Raw genomic sequence first — 19734 nt, forward strand, 5'->3', positions numbered from 1 at the left:
GGAGTTCTGTGTTCCCTATAATACTTCTGTGTTCCCTATAATACTCAACAAAACGGTGTGGCTGAAAGAAAAAATAAGACAGTTGTTAAGGTGGCGAAGGCAATGATTCATGATCATAGCCTTCAAACATTTCTATGGGGCTGAATCTTGTAGGACAACAATCCACATTCAAACTCGTAGTCCTCATCAAATTCTTGACAACATGACATCAAAAGAAGCATTTTCAGGTATCAAATCTGACATTAGTTACTTCAGAATTTGTTGATGTCCAATTTATATTCACATTCCAAAAGAGAAAAAGTGGATCTTTTAGGAAAGAAAGGCATCTTTGTTGATTATAGGGATTCTTCGAAAGCATATAGAATATATATGCTAGGGCATAAATGAATTGAAATCAGTATGGATGATACATTTGATGAAGATGTAGCTTGCAAGTTATCCAAAGAATCTAATGTTGAAAAGAATGATTAAATTTTTGTGCATCCTTAAAATTCAATAATGACTAATCCAGATCCACCTTCAGAGATTTGAAGGGAGAATGCAGATTCAGATAATCATGGTAATTTCAAATAAAGTAAAAAGGCCTCAAAGTTTGCTGGTTATGTTGCATTAATGAGTTACATAATTGCATTTGAACCTACCAGTGTTGAAGAAGCTTCAAATTAGCAAGTGCAGAAGGATGCAATGATGGAAGAGTATCAATCTATCCTTCAAATGATGTATGAGATATTGTTCCAAGACCAAAGGTAAACATGTGGTTTCTTCCAAATGGTTATTTAAGATTAAACATGCCATTGATGGTAGTATAGAGAAATATAAGGCCATATTTGTAGCAAGAAGTTTCTCACAAAAAAAGGGTATAGATTATGAAGAAACTTTTGCACCTATAGCACGTTGTACTTCTATTAGGACAATCATTGGTATCACAATTGTGAAGGGTTGAAAACTTCATCAAATGGATGTAAAAACAACATCCTTAAATGGAGTAATTGAAGAGATAGTTTTCTGGCCAGCTTGAAGGGCTTGCAATTTATGACAGAAAGTCGTGTACAAGCTGAAAAAGGCTTTGTATGGTCTTTAGAAAGCCCCTCATGCTTGGTATGAGAGAATTGATAACTATCTTCTAAGTTTATGCTTTCAAAACAATGACAGAAATCCAAATCTTTAAGGTAAACGATAAAAGAAAGTGCTGATCCTTGTGCTATGTTGACGATTTATTTCTAACTAGTGATGATGATCTTATTGTTAAGTGTAAGAATTAGCTTACTTCAGAATTTGAAATGAAAGATTTTGGATTGTTGCATTATTTTTTTGGGCTTGAGGTATGGCAGAGATTACATGAAATTATTTTAAGTCAAGGAAAATATCTGATAGATATCTTGAAAAGTTTTGGTATGCTAGATTGTAAATCTATAGTCCCTCCTATGGAAGCAATCTGAAAAAATTACATGAGGATGCAATTGTTTCATATTTGGTCGATCCTACTCTATATAGGCAGCTAATTGGTTCTTCAATGTATTTAGTTAACACCAAGACTTGATTTATGTTATGTGTAAATACATTGAGTCAGTTTTTGTGTGAACCAAGATAGATTCATCTTATGGAAGACAAACATATTTTGAGATATGTTCGCGGTACAGTGGGCTATGGTTTAAATTATTCTTTAGATGTTGAGACGAATTTACATGAGTTCTCTAATTCAAATTGTGGGCTGGGTGTGTGTTTGATAGGAAGAGTACTTCAAGATGCTGTTTTTGCTTGGGTTCAACGACGATTTTTTGATGTAGGAGGAAACATTCGTGTCGCTCATAGTGTTAATAATTGGTAGCTTTAGTTGGATAAACTATAGTGCAAACATATATTATATATATTATATATAAGTGTGAGATATATATATATATATATATATTAAACATATGAGATATTTATTATATTAATTACATTCTAATGAATAGACATGTCTCGTGAAGAGACATGTCTATCCATACTCCATCCTATATTAGAGAGATGGCTGCCATTTGGAAAGTACATACCAAATACAATGGTAGTACTATTACATTTGCAGCAGATTTGGAAAACATTAACATGGTATCAGAGCCAGGCTGCGAATGTGTGTATAGTTACGCAACAATTCAGAAGTGTTCTCAACATCGACAATATGAAGGAGAAAATGAAAAGACAAATCAAATACTTTCAAATTGCAGTAATTGAATCCATAGACTGCCATTTTTCAGTGACACCAAGCCGATCAACTCACAATCCGATTAGTGTGAGCTCTGATCTATGTGATCCTTTGTGATCTTCAAGCAACTGAGCTCTTAGATCTGACTCGGGCCCTTCCAACTCGTTTTCTCTATGTGTGTTGCAAGCTCTTTTGCGCCTCCATTTCCACAACACTAATAAGATCTGTGTGACTGATTTGATCCAACTAGCACATGGGTTCTATCTTTGAGTGTGATTTGACTCATCACCTTTGACAGTTGTTGACTTGTGCCACTATATTGCATTTCTTGAAAAGATATCAGAGAGTGGGCATACGAGCATTGGTGGCATACATTGGTGAGTGAGATTAATCGACATCGATCTAGCACACACACTTGAGCAAGAAAATCCCGATCTCGACCTCAGAAGCATATCAATGAATGAGGATTTTAGAAAAAATATAATGATTTCCTATAAAAAAAATAGGAAAGGCGGAAGAAATTAAACTCTCATAATGAACACTCCACAAGGACTCCAATCACGGGAAAGGTATTAACATGGTGGTTGGATGGAGCAGAGTGTGGAAAATATATTCAGAGGATCAAGTCTTGATGGTGAATGTGGCAGGCATATTGGGATACAAAAGATTTATGAAGAAGCCAAAGAGATTTAGATGTTTATTTGTAATCATCACATGGCATAGGCCATTTACAGACAATTCGCTAAGCTAGAGTTGTTAAGGGTAAATGTCTTGTCTCAAAAATATTCAATTTGTTTTTTTATTGAAATGTATTTAAGATTTATAAGGTTTTAAAATGTTTTTTTTAAATTTATTGAAGGTGGTTGAGACACGCTTTACCACACACTACATTGTTCTCAAAAGGCTTGTTGATGTCAAACAAGCTTTGAAAAGTATGGTGATTAGTGATATTTGGGCAATATGGAGACAATCACAAACAGATAGAGCAAATAATGTCAGGAGGTTAATTCTTGATGAGGATTGGTGGGCTCAAATAGATTATTTACTTTCACTGAGCCAATATACACCTTGATCCGTCGGTGTGATACTGATAAGCCAATATTAGGCGACATCTATGATTGCATAGATACAATGGTGGAGCAAGTTAGAGATATTATTATAGAAAAAGAGCAAGATCCCTCTGAATTTTTTTATAAGCAAATATATGATGTAATAAAAAAAAGATGGGATAAAATGACAACTCCATTGCAAATTTTTGCATATGCTTTAAATCCTAAGAACTACCCTGCTGATATGTTAGCATTGCCAAATAGGACAGCACCAAATAGGGATGTTGAGGTTGTTGAAGGATATAAAAAAGCTTTCATGAAAATGTTTATAGATCCTAGAGTTGCTGTGGAGATTCGAGATGAGTTTGGGACATTTGCTTCCTCTGATGGAACTTATGCAGATGTTGATGCAATGGCAGATAAAAAAGAAATGGATCCTATAAAGTGGTGGAACTTCCATGGTGCCATGACTACACATTTGCAAAAGCTAGCAATCAAGCTTCTATCACAAGTTTGATTTTATACTGATCATTCTAAGAAGAATTATTTCTTATTTTAAATGTTTTTGATTGTTTGTCTTTGTAATTGTAACTTATAAATTATAATATAAAACTCTTTTATTGTAGGTTTCTAGTTCTTATGCATTTGAGAGGATTTCGAGTACATATGGCTTTATCCATTGTGTGAAATGAAATAGGTTGGCAGCCAGCAAAGCAGAGGACCTTGTCTATGTGCACTCTAATCTTTGTCTATTGTCACATTCCTCCACAGACTACATCAAAGGACCTAATAGACTATGGAATGTACAACTTGAGATAAGTGACAATGATGTATCCATAAATGCATTGACACATCTCAACCTCAATGTTGAGAATTCTGACATGGTCAGAGGACCCTTTGCTGAATCGTCAATGGGTTTTGAGAGTCTAGGTGGTGGTTGTACTCAATCCAACTATCCTAACTCTTTAGAGAATCTTGATGATCTAGATTTTGAGTTTCAAGAGAATAGTGATGATATTTTTGATAGCACGTGATTCTACCAAACTATTTCTCTATTTGAATTTCGTTTTAATAATAAAACTATATCTAACTATAGTATTTTGGATTATGTCGCAATTATGTGTTCATATTGCTTTCATTATAATGAAAAACTTCATTAATGACTTTGAAAATTTGTTTGTATATATAATTATATATATATATGTTTTAAGAATGTTGTATTTGTCGTTACCAAATAAGAGGTCTCAAAAACTGGCCGTACTTGTACCCGATACCGTACCCGTATCCGATACTGTACTCGTGTCCATGCAACTCTGAAACATATGGAAATATTGGAGGAATCCCTTTGTCGTGTTGTTCAAGCCTCGACACTGGTGAGAGGAGAAACATTGACATAGACTTAACCTCCCAACCTTGGACCATACTTATCGCCACACATCCTAACTTAATAGAATGGCCCTCCCTACCTCGGGATCAGGCTTGGTATGTTCTTAAGTCCATCCATCCGAGTTACCTGGTGGTTTGTGTGCCCCATCAGTGTTTCCTAAATAACTGAAGCTTATGGACAAACAAAAAAGATCTCATGATTGGCTCATATGCCTGTAACTACTTTGACCAAGGATTTCAAATTGGGTTTGTAAACCAGATCTCCACCACTCGACTTGACAACACATTTCATTATCAGGACATGCATGAGCTATTATGTGTTTTCATTACTTAGTTATATATAACTCTGATTTTGTTCTTGGTTCTTGCAGGTTACTTCCACCTCTTCACCATTCATGGCTTCTTTGTTGGTGAATCCTAGGTGCTTGAAAGGTCTTATCCTTTCTATTTTATTTACACTTCTTCACCCTTCATGGCTTCTTCGTCGGTGAATTCCTTGGTGTTTAATCATTATGATATTATTTTCACCTCTGAAGAATGTTTGGAAAAAAGATGATATTCACATGCGTAAATATTGCAACTCAAGTGAGTTCTCTACCTTCTAAATCCAAAATTGAAGTAATCTCAATGTTATTCGATTTTAAACAAAGAAACAAGATATCGGTCTGTTTATATAACTGATTATGGATGGGAGTTATGTATCCCACTACACCTTCTATACAGTTCTCTGTTCATAATATTCAACAACAAGAAGTAATTTAATGGTAAACGATTCCTACAAAGCACTGCTGATATTCAGAATAAAAAGTATGAAAGCCGACTGAACTTAGACAAGAAGGAATTCACATGACCTGAATGCTGGCTCGGGTGTCTTTTTTCGCTGGCGGGTATTCTTGACCTTCTGCTGTATATTGCTCTGTTTGGAAATCCTAACGCAGTTGGAATTAGAGGAAAATCGGAAATGGAATTGGGTTTTGGAGCTAGGAATGGTTATATGTTGAAAACATTGTTCACTGGGCTTGATATCAAGACGTAGCAGATTGGGGAGAGAATAGAGAAAATGTAGAAAGGAAGAAGGGGTGTCTCAAATCGATTCAAGATGTTCTTTTTAATGGTCAACTGTGACCTTTTGGCTACCATCGGTTATCAAGAAGGCTATTCGGATACTTTCATAAATTTGAATTTAAAAAGGAAAGAATAAAGAGTGAAAAGAAATAAAAAGTTGAAGATTTTAAATTTTATTTTATTATTATTATATGCTCTTATGTATGTTCATATATGTACATGGATGAGGTGACATCATTAGATTATATAATTATAATTTATTGGTGCCACTTCATTTTTATAAATGTGTTCATATTTAAGGGTTTATAATAATGATTAAATAAGAAAATTCAATAATAAATCTTGAAAGGTATGAATTGTATTTAATTTAAATTATTTTAAGTTTTTTTTATAGTATTGTTTTCCTAATAGCTCACGCGGTCCCATAATGTAACTTGTGGTCAAGTCTTTGTATCTTTTCCAAAGTAGTCTTAGGTCATACCTGCCGATCCTAATGACTGAACCAATCGACCATCCCCTTTCGATGATCCCATTTAGCAATGCTTCCCCTCTCTTCAATCTTCTTTCTGCAATCACCGAAGCAAAACATTCTCGCCAAGACATTAATTCAAAAATATATTGATCATTAATTCCAATCAAACAATTGTCAATCATCTAATGACAGTTATAGGTTACTTGATTATTTTCATCTTTTATAATAACTAATTCATTTCACATGATCATGAAAGAAATAATTCGTTATCAATTGGTACAATGTATATAATTAACTAAGTTGTTTCACATGGTCAAGAAAGAAATAATTTGTTAACAATTGATACAACGTATATAATTAACTAACTTGTTTCACATGATCAGGAAAAAGGAAATTCGTTAAACCAACGTTTATGATCAAATTTAAAAATTAGGGCAAAATTTGGGATGCGACAGCTGGAATAAATCAGGATAGTTGATTTCTAGCATGGTGGATTCAGTGCCTTAAACAGATCATGACCTTCTAGATTGTGATAAACATCGTGTGATGGCTGAAACCGATCACAATAGATTATGAATGTTCATATGGTATTTGCACATTACTTTTGAGCAATTTTGAGTTATGGTGAATATTATGAGACTTGATATTCTTGGTCAAGCCATATCTCTGATATCATATTGAGATGATAGCTAAAACTGGGTATCACATGTTAGGTAATTCCTCATATCACGAGTTAGGTGATATGTAAAACTAGGTATTACATGTTAGGTGATATGTAAAACTAGGTATCTTTGGCATTTGGCATTGATCAATGATAAAGCATCATACTATAAAATGATTTAGTTTTACAATTTTGTATATTTCTCTTATTTTTGTGTATATAATGCTTACACACACAAACCCATATGTAACTAAACCCCTAAAAACAATTTTCACATACCCACATATTGGGTTTTCACACCCATACCGGAACTGGTAACTTAGATTTTTAAAGCTTTTGTATGCCCTAATCATATAAGCACAAATGTGAATGCTAGACCTTCATCTTCATGAGCTGCAGCTTTCCAGTGAGTCAAATTTCATAGCAGCTAGCTTCATTGTCCCCATCCACTTTGTGTTGATTTATAGTTTGTAAGTTGATTTTGTATAGTTCAAATTGATTTTCAGGTTTGGCTTCAAAGTCGAACTATGTAGTCATATACTCTGCAGTATTCAGTATGCACTGTAATTGGTATTGCCAAATTTAATGGAGAAGCTTATATTGCAAAATTCATTGTGTACATGTCTCTCTATCACACACATACACATGCACACGTGTGCACACTCACACTCTATGCTATTAATTTGGCTTTAAATGTAGAAATGAATTACATTCTTTATATTTTGGTTTGCTATGTTATTCCTAAGAAAATGTTTTGCTTCAACAGTCAGGTTCCTGCCCTGTTTGTGGGAGCTATATTTTAAGCAGTATGTGGGTGTATTTAGTCATAGCACCAAGTAAACTGGATTTAAATAAGCTGCTTAACATATTCTTGCTTAGCTGCTATATTGAAAAGACACCTAATGTTGCTATCCTTGAGGCTAACCTTATCTACACATACTCACATTGCATTTTAGGTGGTTGTCAAGCTAGAACAGGTTATTAGTTCAATTCATTTGTAGTTGTTATATTGCTGTATTAAACTTTCCGACTAAGATGTAAAATCTACTCTACTTCCGATGTATGCTGTATCACGTGAGAAGAGATACTGGATTGACAATTTTTTGTTTTCATTTAGCACGACTCTCTTGAAATACTTTGTTGATTATTTCCCATATTCACTTCTTGAGCATGTTCAATGTGGAAAACTTTCTTCTCTTTGCATTGATGTGTAACGAAGGACATATGCCTATTTCGCCTCCATCAGTTGTGTCAATTGAGTTGGCTGAGTTTGATAGTGTTGATTCTAGGTTACGTAAGAGACACCTCTCTCACTAAGAAGAACTATGAGGCCCCACTGATTCCAGGCTTTGCATAATGATCTACATGGCATTTTGAATAACTTTCTCTGCATATCAGAAAGACTTTAATGTGAGAGTGGTCAAATGCTGATGTTATAGATGTTCATGTACATCTGAGAAAAACTTTAATGTGAGAGTGGTCAAATGCTAATGCTATATGTTCATGTACATCCATAATTGGCTCTTTAAACATCATTAGATGCTGCCTTCCCTTTTGTAAATTATTGAAATGTTGTACCAATATTAGCAGTTTCATTCATTATGTTGATATTGAGCAAGAATTATAAAGTTGATTTACCCATGATTCTTTTTGATAATGTATGAAGTTATGGTCTATTTAAAATTACACAGAAGCTTGCTAATTGCAAAGACATACATATGCTTGGTTCATTATTTGATAAATTCTAGTTTAAGAGCACAGCGATGGCACTGGGCATACAAACATATTTCTTTATGGGTCTCTTTTTAATTCTTTTCAACATACTAAATTAAAACTGTTTCTCTTGTGTAGCTATAGTTTATGCTTATATTCTTCTACTAATGTTAATCTAGGACATAATGGTTCTCAAATTTTCCAGGCAATCACTGATGGTTGGCTACCTGAGGATATTCTTGAAGAAATACCATGCAAGTATGTTAATGGCAGCGTTATGTGCGAGGTAATGAACAGTGTTGAGCTAGCTCTGGACTGAGTTAATGGGCATTTGATTTCTCCAAGTATTTTATATTTAGTGTCTTGAATCTGATGGTTCAATTAGACTGGTTGTTAGGTAGAGATGTTTTGATTTTCAGAAAGTTGATCAAACCGGTTAGTTTAGATGAAGGGCAGTGTTCTTAGTATGTTGATCTTTTTTGTAAGATGTTCTTACTTTCATTATCAGTTTAAGATCTTTGAAGCTGGTGGTCAAATTAGATTGCTTACTTGAAAGGGAGACTTATTACCATCCACTAGCAGGTAAAATATTATTTGTGGTAGGCAGAAACCATGTTATCTCAATGATCAAGACTGAGTGGCAGAGCATCTTTGGTGTAAATTTTTTCCTTTGGTTTCTTTTTATGTGGGCAAAAGTTGACAATTTGAAAATGAAGTAATATCCTCTCTCTTTTCAATTCTCTTAGCTTTCAGACACTCAAGGTATATGTATGTTAACATTGATGGAACCTGCCATAGCAGCATAAAGAAATTTATATTTTCAATTTCAAACAGTAATTCTAAGTCTCAAGGCAGTGATATATCATCTTAGCATAGGCAAACAACCAAGCAGAGGGTAAGAAACCTAAGAAGTTAGTTGAGGTTCCGGAGAAGAGAACATCAAGCCGATATTGGTAAAGGCTGTATCTCCATTTTAGCTGAGATAAACTTGTCATAAGATCATAGAGAAGTGTGGAAAGCATAATTAGAGGTTGAGGAGGAAGCGACATAAGTTGCCAAGAAGGATTTGGAACTGATCGTCTACACAATCAAGGTAAAATACAACATGGATCAGTGGAACTGTAGTGGTTAATAGAAAACTGCCAACATTGAAAGATTGCACTCATTTATATATTTGATTTCCAAACCAGCTAGTTTTGGTGGTGAACTGAACTGCAACTGAATCCCACATTGTCTGAATGGGGAATACCATTTAAGACTGACATTACAGAAGATGAGGCAAACCTAGAACTTGTGACTTAACAGAAGTGTGCAATCAAGTGGTTGGATTGGTCCAAAGATCAAAATTGGCATATAGAAAGTTGCATTTGAAAAATTAGAATTTGCATTTACAAAAGAAAGAAACAAATGGCATATGGATGCCCAAAATTTGAGAGAACTAACCAGTAATAAATAATGGAAAGAAGACTATTATAAATGGCAACAGGGGAATGCTGGATGTGGTTCAATTGTTAGATAACACTTTTGCAGATGAAGTTAAAATTTTAAAATGGTAATATTCTGCAAATGGATTATGGAAAATAGATAAAGAAACTAGTGCTCATTATAAAAATACTAAGACTGACTATCAAAGAAAGTCGATTTTAGAACAGAGTTACTTTTCAGAAATAAAATTGTTAAATCCATAACTTTCAATCATGTTGGTCTGAGTACAGATCATACTGATCTGATCTTGCATTAAATAGGTCTGAAGTTATTGTATTATCCTCTTAGGATATCGGCGCCTATCATGGAATACTAGTTTGAAGACTTACTAATCACCCTTGGTTAGTTTAGATTTTAAACTAATATTTGCATGAAAAGTCGCCAACTTCAAGAAGATGATTCAAAGGAGACTTTGGAAGGGACATGTCCTTTGTAAGGACATGCCCCTTGACCTATATATTTAATAAGGGTGTGGTTGAAATCTAAGGACACACAAGAAACGATACAGATTGCTCCTTAACCAATACTTCCCTAAGACGACTTGCAGAAGTGAAAAACATTTCTAGATTTATATCTCTCAATTCATTGAAGATTGAACATTGAAGATTATCTACAGCAAGCATTTAGAAGGTATAATCTAAGTTTGATTCAAATCAGAATTTTGCAGAAACTTTACATGGTATTAGAGCTCTAGTAGTCAAACCTAGGCTCTAAAAATTATTTAATCAGACTCGATATATATATCTAGCATCATTCTCCTATCTTCAATAGCATACACTTAGAGGGTAAAGAATACTTTGATGCTTGGAAATTCAGAATCACGATGATTCTTGAAGAAAATGATGTAAAACAATTTGTTGATTCAGCATCCAAACAACCTACTGTTGAACCTCATAAAACTATTTGGAGTGAAGGAAATAGAAAAGCCATTTAGATCATATTAGATGGAGTGCAAAATGATATTGTACCCTTGCTAACGAAACATCAAACAACATTTGATATGATGAATGCATTATTAAATGCATATGAGGTTAACAATGCAACTAGAGTTCTTGCACTAAAAAGGCAACTAAATCACATGTAAATAAAGAAGGGAGAATCAATGAATTCTTACTTTCTAAGGGTTGCCAGCCTAAGAGATGAACTTGTAAGTATAGGAACCATTAATGACACGAAACTAACATTGATGGCTATAGGTGGATTACCAGATTCATGGGAAATATTTGCACAAGGAGTAAGTGCCAAAGATAATCTTCCTGACTTCAATAGACGTAAGGGAGATTGTCTTCAGGAAGAATCTAGAAAACTTAAGAAAGGAGGAAAATTGAAAACAAAAGATGAAGAACTTCATGTTCTTAATACAAATTCCTATAAAGGCAAGAAGAAGCATTTTAAGAAGAAAATGGGTAATCAAAAGAATGACGAATCTAAGAAAGATCTACTCAAAATAAAATGCTTCATATGCGAAAAGTTTGGACACTACAGATCTAATTGCCCTGAGAATTCTAAACAGCAAGTGAACTGTAGAAACATTACTAGGGAAGAAGATCACCATGATTCTAAGAATCGTGTATTGTATTCAGCTCTATCAAATGAAGTCTCAAGTAAAGCATGGGTGGTTAATAGTGGATCATCTTGACATATTACAAGATACAAAGAAGCATTAGATTCTATATTAGAAAAAGTTAATGGCGAAGTCACCATCGGTAATAATTCAACACATTTCGTCAAAGGAATTGGAAATTGCACCTTGAAACTTAAGTCGGATAGTTTTCTTCTTCTCAAAGGGGTGCTCTATGTACCAGGAATAAAAATGAATCTAATCTCAGTCACAACACTTGAAGATGATGGACATAATGTTGCATTCATGGACGGTAAAGTCATAACTTGGGCTAAGAACTCATTTAAGAAAGCAAAATTAATTGGTCAAAGAAAAGGGTTTTTGTATGAATTAAATTCATAACCTAGTTGACCTATTCATGCCTTTGCCTTAATTCATGAAGCTGCTGATATAAATGAAATATGACACAGAAGTTTAGGACATCTAAATTTCAAAACCTTATCAACTATGGAGAAGATGGTTACTGGTTTACCTAAACTAAATAAAGATCACTCAAGCATATGCAAAGGATGCGCTTTGGGTAAGAACACCAAAAGTCCATTTCATGATAGCACTAGAAAAATTAACAATGTTTTGGAATTAATACACTCAGATTTATGTTTTGGAATTAATACACTCAGATTTATGTGGATCTATGTTTGTTCCTTCTCTTGGAGGATTTTGGTACTATATACTTTTTATAGATGATTTCTCTAGGAAAACTTGGATTTACTTCTTAAAATGCAAAGAATTAGAAGAAATCCTAAAGAGATTTAAAGAATTTAAAACCTTAATTGAAAACTTATTAGGACATAAAATTAAAACTCTTCGGACTGATAATGGAGGGGAATACACCTCAGATTTGTTTAAAAGGTTTTGTAAAGAAACATGAATTAAGATGGAGTATACTATTTCTTATAACCTGCAACAAAACGGGGTAGCAGAAAGGAAGAATAGAAGAATTATAGAAGCTGCAAGAGCTATGATATTTGATCAAACTCTAGAATATTATCTTTGGGTAGAAGCCTCTTGTACTGTTGTCTATATTCAAAACAGAAGTCCTCACTCCTACCTTATAGATAAAACTCCCGAAGAAGTCTTTACTAAGGTTAAACCCAATATAAGTCATCTTAGGATTTTTGGGTGCCCGGTATATATTCATGTTCCAAAAGAAAAAAGAACTAAGTTAGAACCCTCAAGGAGGAAAGGTATTTTTGTAGAGTATAGTGAAACATCTAAAGCATATAGGATTTTCATACCTGGTCAGAAAAATATTGAACTTGGTAGGGATATAATTTTTGAAGAAGATTTAGCATTCAAAAGAGCCCTAAGTTCTGAAGAACCCTCTCCTTTACCTAATTCTGAAAGAAATATTGAATTTGAGCTTCAAAGGGAGAACATTGACTAAATTGAAGAGGAAATTCAAAATCTTAACCTTGAAGAAACTCAAAATTCTAAGAAAAGACAACTTTGGGCCATTAAGACAGTAGAGGAAGCACAAGACTTCACTGCACCATCCGGAACAATCAGAGAAAGCAAAAGACCCAAAAGATTTTCTAGTTGTACAACAAATATGAATGATTTGTCTAGACAGAACCAACCAATGTTTCAAATGCTATTAAACATACATCTTGGAAGGGTGCTATGACGGAAGAATACCAATCCATTATGAAGAATGATGTTTGGAAAATATTTCCTAGCCTGAAGGAAAATCTGTTGTCTCTTCCAAGTGGATTTGTAGCCCGGGGATTCTGTTAGAAAGAAGGGATTGATTATGAAGAAACCTTTTCTTCTGTTGCCAGATACACCTCTGTAAGAGCAGTCCTAGCTATTGAAGCATTGAAGGGATGGAAAGTACATTAGATAGATGTAAAAACAACATTTTTGAATGGAAAGATTACAGAAAAGGTATATTTAGAGCAACCTGAAGGATTTGAAACTCATAATTCTAACATTTTTGTTTGTTGGGTCAAGAAAGCTCTCTATGTGTTTAAATAGGCTCCAAAAGTTTGGCATGAAATAATTGATAAGTATCTCACCAGCTTAGGATTTTCTAAAAATGAAGCCTATCCAAATCTATATTATAAAAGGGATAAAGATGATATGGTAATTTTGATACTGTATGTTGATGATTTATTAATAATAGGTGATGATCATCTCATAGATCAATGCAAGCAAGAACTAATTAGAGAATTCAAGATGAAAGACTTGGGACCCCTTCATTACTTCGTAGGACTGGAAGTATGACATAATTTTGACAGCATTATACTTAATCAAAGGAAGTATACATTAGATATTTTGAAGAGATTTTGAATGTGGAATTGCAAGTCTGTGTTTTCTCCAATGGAGACTAATCTACATAAACTTAAAGAAGTAGCAGCAGAATCATCTTCCATAGATTCTAGTCTCTACAGACAAATGATTGGGTCCCTTATGTAGTTGGTAAATACAAGACCTGATATATGCTATGCTGTTAATGCCTTAAGTTAGTTTATGTGTGAGCCAAAGGAGATTCACCTAGTTGCAGTCAAACACATTATGAGATACTTACAAGGCACTCTTAACCTTAGGCTCAAATATGAGAAAGTTGACTTGGATTTATATGGATTCATTGACTCAGATTGGAGTGGAAGTGTTATGGATAGAAAAAGTACTTCAAGATGCTGTTTCAGTTTAGGATTAGCAATGATATTTTGGATATGTAGAAAACAGTCTTCAGTAGCACAAAGTTCCATAGAAGCTGAATACATTGTAGCAGCGATGGCCTCTCGGGAAGCAGTTTGGCTTAGAAAGTTACTTGTGTGATTATTTGGTCAAGGCATCAATCTTATGATTATTCATTGTGATAATCAGAGTTCCATCAAACTTTCGAAGAATCTAGTTTTCCATGACAAGTCCAAGCATATCGAAATTCCTTATCATTATGTAAGAGATATGGTAGACAAGAATACTGTAAAATTAGAATACATTTGCACTGCAGATCAGATAGTAGATATTCTCACCAAACCTCTCTCTAGAGTCAAGATAGATCACTTTAGGAAAAGACTTGGTATGGTTGAATTGTAATTCATTTGTATTCTTTAAATTATTAATAGAATAATTTTATTGTCAGGCTACTGACTGTTATGGGCTCCACCATTTGTATTCATTATTTTAGAGGCGATGATCTTTGAGATAATGAACACTTGTATGAATGACATGATGAGAGATGATGATTTCTTAGATAATGTGCTAAACAGTAGAGTTCTACTGTAAGATCCAAATGAGTTCAAGATCACATTGTGAAGAGGACATTGCTATGTTCATAAATCGTAATTTGGATAAAAGAAGAATTTTATTATTCTTCGGAGTTTATCTTGTGTTTTGGTAGATCTTAAACTCAAGATTATGTTGTGAAATAGGAATACCAGTACCTATGAGTCACAACTTGGATAAATGAAGAAATTAATTACTCTCTGGATTTATCTTGTATATTGTATTCTTTGCAATACTATTATCACTAGTATCAGTGATATGTCATATCACAGGTTTAGTAATATGACATTGTATCATGTGTTCAATGATACCACATGATAAGAAGATTCAGATAGATATAGAGTATCAATCCTTGTTTGTTCATCTTAATTGATGTTGCCAGATATGATATCTCTCAGTATGATTATCAAGTTAAGAGGGAGTTTTAAATCCATAACTTTCAATCATGCTGGTCTGAGTACAGAGCATACTGATCTGCTCTTGCATTAAATAGGTTTGAAGTTATTGTATTATCCTCTTAGGATATCAGCACCTATCATGGAGTACTAGTTTGAAGACATACTGATCACCCTTGGTTAGTTTAGATTCTAAACTAATATTTGCATGAAATTGCCGACTTCAAAAAGATGATTCAAAGGAGACTTTGGAAGGAACATTTCCTTTGTAAGGACATGCTCCTTGATCTATATATTTAATAAGGGTGTGGTTGAAGTCTAAGGACACACAAGAAACAATAAAGTTTGCTCCTTAATCAATATTGTCCTAAGGCGACTTGCAGAAGTGAAAAACATTTCTAGATTTATATCTCTCAATTCATTCAAGACTGAACATTGAAGATTATCTACAACCAGCATTTAGAAGGTATTATCTGAGTTTGATTCAAATCAGAATTTTGTAGAAACTTTACAAAAATGGCAATGAAAAGAAATTGAATGTAATTGGAAGAAATTATACATTAGTAAAGATTTTTTTTGATAAGAAAGCATGTTGGTGTAAATAAGTATTTACTTATTACACTTAAGTTTACTTAGGTTAATGCATTATTTATTTATTTTGCATTATTTTATTAGTGAGACACTTAGGAGTTTGGGCACTCTTGTGAGTTGTCATGTTGACATCACAGGGGGTCCGCACCTCTTTTAAGCACATGTTGTTTACAACACAGGAATCTTCTACACACATATGACACTTTGTCATTCTTATCCATTCATCTAGAATGTTGGATAAGGTGCTTAGTTGTTTTATTTTCTGGTTGTTTCTAGAGACATTCTAGGTGCTTCTCGAGAGGCCTTTATATACAGGCACTCCTAGTGTACTCTTAATCATGACATATTGAATACATTGTCATTCTGATCATACTTTCTCTCTTTGGTCTACTGTGTGCTTGTGTTTGAGTTCTTAGTTCCTGGGTGAATTTTGCCTTTAGGCAAATTCTTACAAAGCACAAACTGTGAATATGAGAGTTTGATGCTCAAAATGAAAAACTAAAGGACAAAGAAGAATAGTTTTAGCAAATATTATGGAAAATGTAGTGTAAGGATTCCAACATATGTTTGTGATTGTTCATACTAGAACGTGTTAACTATTGGTTTAGTGGAGCATCAAAAACCATCAAGTGGAGGTTAACAAAAGCAAGGAAAGAAATGATCCTTCCCAAATAATAGGAGCATAAGTTTAAGGTGAAGAACTGTCTTGAGGGAACAAGAAAGTAAACCTGTTACATAGTGTCAAATATTAAGGAATTGGGCCATTGTTGATGGGTGTTTTATGACCAAACCAACACAAAATAAAGTGACAATGGACATCCTATTCTCTCTTGAACAAAGACCCCTTTTATACTAAGATTGCAAAGATTGGAGAGGTGACTCCAGGGTTCCTACTGTGAACATGCAACTTTATGATGGATATGAGCTCATTTGGTTTGATGTATGTGTTGATGTCAGTTTTTATACCACATAACATATTAGCAATTAAACACTTGATATGGAATATCAAGTCCTCAATTCCTCTCTTGAAAAGTTAGTACTCATGAAGACATGAGAATAACTCCAATGTTCCTTACACCTGTGGATACTAACTCAGTATATCGATGTGATTTGTTGGTAATCACGTAGGCGGCCTTATGCTGTTTGTTTGAGGATGACTTAGACTTTGATGGAATGATGGTGATGGTGATTAGGTATGAATGCTAGATGATGTTGGTGGAGAAGGTGATGGTGATGGAGGATGAATGGTTCTTATGACTTGGGCCTTTCTAACTCTCTTCTTCAAAATTCTAACTCCTAAACTATTTGCTATTCTACTCCTACTCCTATGAATGAAAGATAAGCAAATGGACAAGGATCGAACCTAATGAAAGTTAACTAGCGGCTCCACCTCCATAGATGCAATAATTCAAAGGAAAAAAAACTAGTTTACCACACAAGGCTTCCCAACAAGCCGCTAAGATGCTAGTGGCCTAGTATTGATCTCTATCAAATATCCACCAATTCTACCATGCAACTATTCATCTACTTTGCTCTTTACTTAACAACGTGAGATGCAATCCACTTTAACAACTTGAATTTTTTTTTTATTCTAACTATTTCAAAGTAGAAAACATGCAACAATACCAAAGGCTCTTAATCACCATGCAAGTCACAACAATGAGAAAGAAAGTCGAATTTTTGGCATTATCTTTGCAACAATTTTCTCCAACCATTACAAATGAGAGCAAATGGCCTTATATAGAGGCCAAAATGTACAACCGACGACAGAGATAAAGAGGCAAAACAGATGATCTAGATTGAATCCAAGAAACCCTAATTAGAGTTGCCACCTCATCAGTCAATGAGAAGATGCCACCTCGTCAATGGACCAATAGAAAACGTGAAAAAGTACAAACCAATGAGAAGGCACCAAAATGGTGGCCAATCAGAATTAGACACTTGTCCTACCCTAGAAGAAAGAGAAATTGCCACTTGGGCTTACATCAAATGATCTTTTGATATAAATCTCCCTTTTTCTTTCATTCTTTTAGCTAAGGCAATGAACCTAGCTAGCCTTTTGTTGACTTCCTCCATGGGAGGGCAAGGTGTATGTTTTACCTTGAGCTCAGCCGATTTCATCATGTTGCTTGCTACCTGTTCGCTAGAGGTTTCGGATGTTCTTTGTTTTTTTCAACTTCCAAAGCTCTCTTCTTGCCGCTAATTGTTTTTTGTTGCCAGCTACTTCCTTCACCCTTCTGTTCGACTGATTCTGTTGGACCTCCTTTTGGCTTCATCTTCTCATAAGTAAGGGGAATCCTTTGACTTTGTTGCTTCCTTAATCTTTCATTGTTCCATTAGTCAGTATGCAAATCAACTGCTTTTGTAACTGCCTCCAAGGAAGGATCCTGATGATCACCCCAATCGATTGGATTCAACTCTGTTCCTTCTACTGTATCATAATCTTCTCTCAACACATTTCCATCATTTTCAAGTTGATCAGGAATATCAAGGCCTCTCCATTTGATATCTCTCATTATGTTCACCGACAATCTTGAGAAAGCTAACTTTCTCACATGAAAGTCGTCCTTGGCATTGGCCCAAAAGTCCTCTCTAGTGGGAACATGTTTAAATACATTTCCATGAGATACCTTGATAAGACCATTAGAATCGAATCCCTGCCTTGCTCTGTACCATCCTAGATGATACCATTCCAATTTCTTCTCTGTAGCTGCAAAGGCGACCTGATTGGGCCAACTATCATTGCCAATTCCGAATGAGAAAGTAATCCCTATCTTACCTTCGTTTCTCATTGTTTTATCATAATGCTCAAGTTGCCTAGCCAATTCCATCAGAACTACCTTGTCGGGTGGGTATCTTGGAAGCCTCTTAGGACAAATTGTGCTTCCTGCTACTCTAATGTAGGTGAATTGCGAAAATTGGATAAACCAACTCCCATATTTCTATATCTCTGCTTCCGCTTTTGATGAGAGTCTCTTAGCAAGCGTCCCTTGTAATACCCTCACTGTCTTCATGGCAAAGGCATCACAGAACATTTTGTAATCCTTGTTGTGCAAATGAAGCTGTGGATAGTATTTATGCACCAAATATTGCCCTGGTCCACTGCCAATTTCTCCTAAGGCCTTAAGTCATAGACTTTTATACAATCTAGCAATTAGGTAAAATAGATAGGATCCCATGTAGAATTGTTTTTGGTTTTGTACGGTTCTAAGTTGCAACTCTAGATTCTCACTTATGATCCTAGCTCAATCAAATCTTCTTTTTCCTTTTTCAATTTCATCAATAAAGAAGTATATCTAGTTTTCGAATTGCATACCTTGAGCTAGGCCCATGATCCGGTTGAGAAGTACAATGAGATCGCCATAGTCTGATTTGAAATTTGCCACTGTGAGCCTCAATGATCTGGTTACTCCTTTCTTTCCCTTGTGTAGTCAATCCTACTTTAGATGTCTAAAATAAGCTTCCTGGTTATCCTGAAATGATTTGGCTGTTTGATTCATCATCACCACTGTCATGCTCTTGTATTGGGGAATGTTAAATGCTTCTTCGATTGCTTGTCTGGCAATATTGGCCAACACCCTCTTCCTTTCATAAAAAATTATGGATTTATTGATTAGATCAAACTTGGATGCGCACTCCATAACCAACTTTGGACAAGGTATGGTAAGAGGAAAAGCTGCTGCGTGTACAATTCCACTCCTGTATATCTTCTTTGCCAAAGGGGGATTGTCCTTCCTTTACTTTGTTTTTTACCTATATCATATTTATTGTATCGACATTGGTATCGGTTATTCGCTTCATTTTCGAGAATAAAGTTGTTTTGGGCATCATATCCTCTTTGTTTTTCTTAGTATTTGTTCCCTTAGAGTTCTTGCTTGCA

The 19734-nt window shown here is 34.6% G+C and overlaps 1 protein-coding gene across 3 annotated transcripts in view; it reads left to right on the top strand.

Moving 5' to 3' along the window:
• The window catches only part of LOC149572196 (protein PHYTOCHROME-DEPENDENT LATE-FLOWERING-like), a 108771-nt gene that overhangs the window by 66457 nt on the left and 22580 nt on the right, over window positions 1-19734 (top strand). For all 3 annotated transcript variants that reach the window (XM_089813460.1, XM_089813459.1, XM_089813461.1), the window contains exon 6: window positions 8734-8814. In XM_089813460.1, coding sequence (XP_089669586.1) covers window positions 8734-8814 — 81 coding nt within the window. The remainder of the gene's footprint in view (window positions 1-8733; window positions 8815-19734) is intronic.

The sequence above is a fragment of the Cupressus sempervirens genome, chromosome 2 (assembly GCF_028749045.1).
Source record: "Cupressus sempervirens isolate cs-2001-9-10 chromosome 2, ASM2874904v1, whole genome shotgun sequence".
Taxonomy (NCBI): domain Eukaryota; kingdom Viridiplantae; phylum Streptophyta; class Pinopsida; order Cupressales; family Cupressaceae; genus Cupressus; species Cupressus sempervirens.